The following is an 8,058-nucleotide window of genomic DNA, read 5'->3' as shown; positions in this document are numbered from 1 at the left end:
GAAAGTGACGACCTGGCAAACAGTTATACCATGAAAGATACGGGAAGTTGTGCTGCGTAAATCCCATAATAGTTTAACAGGAGGACATCTCGGGGTTAAGAAGACATTGAGTCACCTACGACAAAGATTTTACTGGATAGGTATGAGGTAAGATGTGGAAGAATGGTGCAGGACATGCAGTACATGTTGTGTTAAAAGGGGACCCAAGCATAAGGGACGTGCACCAATGAAGTTATATCAAGTTGGCACACCAATGGAAAGAGTAGTCGTTGACATTGCTGGTCCTTTACTCCAAACTCGTGCTGCAAACAGGTACATTTGTGTGGTGATGGATTATTTTACCAAGTGGCCTGAAGCATATGCAATACCAAATCAGGAAGCTACAACTGTAGCTTCAGCTATTAGTGATTTATTCTTCAGGTTTGGTATGCCATACGAACTGCATTCAGATCAAGGCAGTAACTTTGAATCAGCTGTGTTCCATGAATGCTGCAAGTTGTTTGGCATACGAAAGACGAGGACAACGCCACTTCACCCACAGTCTGATGGGATGGTAGAAAAGTACAATTGGACACTTGGATAGGAATTGGCAAAGTTTTGTAATAGCCGTCAAGATGACTGGTATGTCTTACTCCCTCCTCTGTTGATGACCTATAGAACAGCAGAGCATGAAGCCACTGGATACACTCCAGCAAAGTTGATGTTTGGTCGGAAACTTCGGTTGCCAGTGGATCTGATAAGAGGACGCCCACATTACGAAGAGTTGCCTAAAAATGTGTCAGCTTTCGTGAAAGTGTTATCTGAAAGGATGGATGATATTCGCCATCAAGTGCGTTCAAACTTGAAAACGTCTGCTGATTCCATGAAGCTATGTTATGATAAGAGATCTACTGAAGTCAGCTTTGTACCAGGAGACAAGGTGTGGTTGTATAATCCCAGGAAGACCAAAGGGAAGTCTCCTAAGTTGTCTTCTCCATATTCCACCACTTAAAGATTTTTTACCCTAAAACTTGTATGTTTGATGTAGCTGTGCTTCGTCAGATAAAGATTTATACATTTGATGTAGCATTGCTCCGTCAGCTAAGGATTTCTAATCCTAAGACTTGTACATTTGGTGTTGCAGTATTCCACCACTTAAAGATTTCTAACCCTAAGACCTGTACATTTGGTGTTGCAGTATTCCACCACTTAAATATTTTTTACCCTAAGACTTGTACATTTGGTGAAATAATACTTCACTAGATTCGTTATTCTACACTTTAAGACATGTTTGGTACATAAGTGTTTCTCTAATTATTAAATTCTAACCTTAAAACTTGTACATTTTTGTTTAGTAATGCTCCACCAGCTAATAAAGTGTTAGTGTAGCTTATCAAGTACTTATAATCTGTGTAGACAAAGAAGTTAAAGTAGCATACAAAGAATTTCAATATTTAATTTACTGTGTTATTGTTATTCAACTCTTAAGATGTTTTGATCTGTACAATTTTTGTTTTTTGCTGAACTTCACATGAACTATACAAAAACAGCTAATTATACATAATAAATTCAGAGTTCACTACTTATATGCAGGGATAATAAACAATTTCATAGATTTTAGCAGTAAAATAGAAGTATAAATTACAGTTAATTATTTATTTTTAATGGCTGATTTCATACCTATGTAGTTGTTTTCCACAGGTGATTTTTTTACAAGTTAAATCACACTAACAACTTTTATGATAAAAAAAATTGTAAGTAGTTGAAACTTGTTGGAATTGTTCTTTCACAGATCAGTGGAGTCCACTTAATCTGGAAGGTAAAAAACAGTATGACCGTTCCTTTCTTCTACAGCTTCAGTCTGAAGTAGCTTCTCTGAAGAAACCCCAAGGGTTACCAAAGCTGGAAATTATCAAAGATACGGTGTGTAGTAGTGGTTATGGGTACGGGTGGGGGTTAGAATGTAGTAAATTAATGTGATTAAGATGGTGCCATAGTAATTTTAATTAATGTAAAACTAAAACACACTACAATGTTAATATTATTTGCACTATAAAACTTTAATAAAAAAGGATGTTAAACCCTGTTGTTTCAGCAGTAATCTACACTGCCCTCTTTAGGAGAAGCAAGGAGTTACAATGAGAGACAACTTGTATACCTTAACAGGTTCACACACATACAAGATTTAAGTGACTTACATAATTTGCCAACCTGTTATGCCCTCTATGTTTACAAAATAGATTTTCAAAATTTAATTTCTGTAATACCCAGACCAAAATCTTTATATAGAATAATATCACAGTTTTTCATGATTTCCAAAGATTCTGTAATATTTAATGCATTTTCTTTTATCAGTCTGTTTAACTAATTAAATGTTATGCTAATTGATAGAATGAACAGGTCTCCCCACATGTTCAGTCAAAGCTGATTTATTTAATTTATGTTTATCTTACAGCATTTTCATGTTCCTTGACTCTAAATTCCAAATTTCTGCATGTCTGACCAATGCAAATTAAACTACAGATACATGGAAGTTTATAGATACCATATTTTTTTATCCTGTTCTACTTTGTGATAAAATTTGTTAACCTATGATGGGGAGAATATTTTACATACAGCAATTAATCTTATTGTTAAATATGTTACCTAGTTTTGTGGAAATACCCTGAGCATATGGGAATCCCATTTCCGTATTATCCAAATAAGTATTTACTAGTACATTGTGATTTCTTTAACCTGTAACAGTACTTATTATAAATCCTGTCTGTGATGTTAGAATTAAATCCTCTATCATTGACAACACACTTTTAAAAAATTCGACTGTAACAATGAATCTTTATGATAGGTACAGATATTTAAAGCTCTTAAAGTCAAACGTAAAGAAAGCAGGCAATATTTTTTACCAGGGGTGACACGACACCTGTATGGTGGTAGGACAATTGAAAATGGTTTTCTGGACAGCAGAAAGAAAACCTTTATTACGTTTATCAGTCATCTCCAGAAAATTTCAGACAACCTTCCCCTTCAGTTTCTAGCATGAACTGAAAATAAGGCTTGCCAAATTTATTTAGTTTTTAAAATCAATTAACTTATTAATACCATGCCACCACATAAGAAATGAATCATCCACATATCTCCAAACATCTGGTTTAAATAAAGCAGTATTTAAAGCACAGGTTTCAAATTCATGCATAATTAGCCCACACAATAGGGGATGGTGAAGATAAGAGGGATTCATAACTGAACCCTTAATTTGCCTGTGAAAGTTTTATCAAACTTTAAAATATGTGTTACAAACATAGCATTGGATTGTTGAGTTAAGTTGAAAACTAGATGACAATCTCAGGGGTTGCACCATTGGCAGTCTTGCAGGTGATAGACAAGAGTTTCTTTACTAATGCTATCAGTAGCCTTCTGGCTGTGTATTATCTTATTGATTTACCATCGTTTGTTTTCCTAGCTACACAATTTAGTAATTTCTTTTCCAGCAGTCTCATTTGCTCTTAATGATTTGTAATGATGGAGACCTTCCATCGATGCTGCTTTTACCTTAATAGTACAGAGGTGGGTGATATCCTGCAAGTAGAGTTGCACTGGGTTTCATAAAGGGGCTTCTTGTACAAGTTGGTACAAGCAACCTTTCCTTGTTTAGCTTTACCTCTACATGGCCTTGTACATACATCCAAGTGATGGTCTTACTATATAGTTGCTTTATTTCTGTCATTCATCATGGAACAAACCACTCTGAATTTTATCATGTGTTGACTGTGAGTCAGTTGCAGATATTATGTTGGTGTCATTGTCTATTAATGGTTCAGTGCTTTTAGTAATCCAGAGAAGAGCTTGCTTTATGATTTCCAGCTTCATCCTTGTGCTGCTTGTGAAAAGCATGAATGCTCCACCAGCCTTATATAGAATATTTTTTTTCTCCACAAGCCAGTGAATGCCCAATCACAACAGAATGGCATTCTAACAGACTACTCACCCACTGCTACTTGCATGCTTTGTTAAGATGGACAGGGCTAGGAACTGGAGTTCTGAACAGTGAGTGGTTAATATCCTGCCTTCGAACGATGTTGCAACATCAGCTAAGATTTACAATATCAAAAGCTTCTAATAAAGATAACTTGCTACTCTATGTTCAGTGCAACATCGTACATTTTCTGCAGGAACGTTTGTGAAAAGAGAGACTACTCAAAATGAAGCTAATTGATTCTTTGATTCCAAATTAACTATTTGAGTTGTTTTAGAAAGTCTAATGAAGTTTTTATTATATAAATGTGAGAATTAGTAAAAAGGAACATTTTTATTAATAGATTTAACATACAAGTGTGACGAAGAATCAGTATTGCTCACAATAAGATAGAACAGAATACCAATTTTATGGAATTCCAGAAGGACATAAAACCAAGGCAAAATAAATCTCACGGGTTTAAACGCTTCCTTTCATTAGCAGTCAAAGTGACAATTTTTGACAACAGTTTTTACTCAGTTAAGAAGCATTGAATCAGGATCCGTTTTAACTTTGTTATATGAATCAACTTTCAACATTTCTTTAATTTTTTACTGTTATAATTACTTTTTTCTAAACTGACAATTTGGTCATCCTTATCAATTTTGGCAACTACAATATTATTATTTTTCTTAATTTATCATTAAATTTGAATGAAAAACAAATAATTTAATGGTTTATTGTTTTTACTGTTTAATCTGTGCTATAAATGAAAACACACAATTTAATAAATAAATTAATATGGCTCTTCTGAGTATATATATATATACAATTAAAAGAGTTACAGTTTTAAAATATTTGCACTATAAATAATTTATTGAAAATAGGGACCAGCAATAAAAAGACTGGAGATTGTGACCTAGAATACCAAACATGTAGTCTTTTTAGGGTTGAACCCTATTTTGAATAAATTATTTATTGTGCAGTTATTTGAATGTATACTTCTTTTAATTGTAAATAATTTAATAATTTTTTAATTGTTTAACCTAATATAAGTGATAATAGGCAACTTAATCGTTTTTACATCATTTGGATTTATTTTTCAAATGTATTAAATTTAATTTAACTAAGTCGTTATGGTTTGATCAAAAATTAATAAGTGTAAAATTAATTGAATTCATATGTGACCAGAATTTTTCTGAGGACTGTTAAAGAAATTGTTCTTTTTGATGCTTTTTTTTCCATCTATGTTCTAAACTTTCTTTTAAGTTTACGCTTGTGGATGTGCCATATTCCTTTTGTTTTTCGTTTGATAGTTTTGTATTTTGTTATACACATGTTTGTTTACATCATTACCTAGGGCTATTCCAAGCTTAATATACTGTTGCTTATCTGCTTGTTTGTTAATTTCCCGAAGAAATTCTTTCCCAGAAACTTCAGTGATACAAGTCCTTTCTTGATTAAAACTAGTTTATTCTTTCTCGATACAAACTTTGAAATACACTTAACAACTTTTCTAACACATGCTATAAATCACAGTGATTCACACACTTTACTTACAGTGCCTACTGTTCGCTTGATTCAATTATCTATCTCTTCAATCGTGCTGATTTTTCTCGTCAGGCTTATATACTAAAAAGAAGGTATCTTCATCAGACTAGAGTTGCCGGGCAAATTCATGATCCTTTGAGAAACTCCAGCGTGCATGACTTCCACTGTTGTAACACTGCCCCTTCCTTAGTATTGTTTCGTCCTGAACAATAGCCACATACATTTAACCAATAGATAATTAATAATAACTTAATTAAATGTACAGAATTTACAAACACAAAATTAAAATACAACAAAGTCTCTTAATTTTACAGGACGTTTCTTCTTTCGTACTGGTCTCTGTCTTATTGGCTTCTGCTTTACGTGGGATTCATCTGCTTCATCAGGAAATATCCCATTATCAGTAGCAGTCACATTAGTGGTAGTAACTTCATTAACGGCTTCACTGTTTTCCTTCTCAAAACGGGGTAGAGTTTCTTCTCTAATAATGGCTTTTTCAGGTGACACGTCTTCAGCAGCATAATTTTTTCTGTTATTCATTTCATTCCAACTGAAATGTCCTGGACCTTGATAATGCCAAAGCCTGTTTACCTCGTTGACCACATTTTATTTGAAAAGTCATGTCTGAGAGACGATCCACTATGTCATATGGGCCCTCCCCTAACCCTAAGACTTGTACATTTGGTGTTGCAGTGGGTGTGATATAAGTAATCTTTAACAATATTCCTAGTTAATGGGTGTGATATAAGTAATCTTTAACAATATTCCTAGTTAATGGGTGTGATATAAGTAATCTTTAACAATATTCCTAGTTAATGGGTATGATACAAGTAATCTTGTACCTAATGGACCAAGCAACGTATTAATTTTTTTATGTGGAAGAATGCCCCACCAGGGTTTAAGTTCTCAGTAGAAAACCAAGCTTGTTGTATTTCTGTTTTTAATTAACATCAGTGATGATAAAAAAGGACACAGATGGTAGCCAGAATCAAAGAAAAAGAAAGCCATTAATATTTTTCTGAATCAGAATGTTTACCTATAAATGTGATATACTAAAAGGGTTGATTTAATAATATTCAACTTATCTAAGTGTAATTTCTAATAGTACAAATATTATGTTAAACTGATTAAATTAAATATGTTAAATGTAGGAAGTTGAGTTTTTAATAATCATCATATAATAATTCCACCTGCTACTGATTAATGGTTTTTAGAGGTATTGGCTGTGGTGTAAGGTTTTTACTATTACCACTATAAATATTGCTAAATATTAATTTCCATCTGTAATAACTATGCTTACAACATTCTTGTTTGTTGAGTTTATATGTTAGTAATCAGTATGTGAAAAAAGTTTGTTTTTGCTAGAGCATAGTTTCCTTTCTTATATTTTTAAGTTATGTTTTTTATAGAACACAATTCCCAATTTGCCTCCAACACCAGGACAAGTCTCACCTAATCTCCGTTCTCAGGAATCTGTTGATCCAATTGGAATGTTACAAGAAGATCAGTATAAAGTAGAAGGAAAGACCCAAACCAACAGAAAACTTAGTCATGAAGAACAAGTAGTGGAAAAAAACCAAATTAACTTGATGGATAAAGGAGAAAATCAGATTATAAAAAGTAACTTAGATAACAAGAAAGCTCAAAATGAAGATCAAAATACTGACAATGAATTCAGCAGTAAGACGTTTTCACAAGAAGAGTTAGTTCCAGACAAAACCCAAATTAACATTAAAACACTGTCCCATGAAAATCAACTGACAGTGGATACCAAAGTAAAAGATTGTGAATTGAAGGAGGAGCAGGAAGCAACAGAGGAACTAGCAACAGTTAATGGACAAACAGAAGGTCAAATAACGTTAAAGTACAACTATCAAGCAGGTTGGTATTCTGTATGCAAGACTTGTACATTTTGTGTAGAAATGATCCACCAGCTGAGGATTTCTAATCCTAAGACTTGAACACTTGATGTAGCAGTATTCCACCAGTTAAGGATTGCTAACCCTAAGACTTGTCTATTTGATGTTACACTACTCCACCAGCTAAAGATTTCTAACCTTAAGACATAGACGTCTAGTGTAGTATTGCTTCATCAGCTAAGGACTTCTAATCCTAAAACTTGTATGTTTGATGTAGCTGTGCTTCGTCAGATAAAGATTTATACATTTGATGTAGCAGTGCTCCGTCAGCTAAGGATTTCTAATCCTAAGACTTGTACATTTGGTGTTGCAGTATTCCACCAGTAAAGGATTGCTAACCCTAAGACCTGTACATTTGGTGTTGCAGTATTCCACCACTTAAAGATTTATTAACTAGGAATATTGTTAAAGATTACTTATATCACACCCATTATATATTATATATTACTTATATATATATTACTTATATTATATATTACTTATATTCACACATTAACTAGGAATATTGTTGAAGATTACTTATATCACACCCATTAACTAGGAATATTGTTGAAGATTACTTATATCACACCCATTAACTAGGAATATTGTTGAAGATTACTTATACCACACCCATTAATTAGGAATATTGCTGAACATTACTTATATCACACCCAT

At 33.2% G+C, this 8,058-nt stretch overlaps 1 protein-coding gene across 1 annotated transcript in view; it reads left to right on the top strand.

Annotated features, from left to right (window-relative positions):
• The window catches only part of LOC106473263, a 39,658-nt gene extending 32,215 nt beyond the window's left edge, over positions 1 to 7,443 (top strand). Inside the window, exon 8 of the mRNA XM_013933948.2 lies at positions 6,892 to 7,443. Within this exon, the coding sequence (XP_013789402.2) occupies positions 6,892 to 7,443 (552 nt within the window). The remainder of the gene's footprint in view (positions 1 to 6,891) is intronic.
• Positions 7,444 to 8,058: the final 615 nt, after the last annotated feature.

The sequence above is a fragment of the Limulus polyphemus genome, unplaced genomic scaffold (assembly GCF_000517525.1).
Source record: "Limulus polyphemus unplaced genomic scaffold, Limulus_polyphemus-2.1.2 Scaffold6018, whole genome shotgun sequence".
NCBI classification, from domain to species: Eukaryota; Metazoa; Arthropoda; class Merostomata; order Xiphosura; family Limulidae; genus Limulus; species Limulus polyphemus.
Note: the sequence above shows the minus strand (reverse complement) of the source record. Positions and strands in the feature narration are given on the sequence as shown.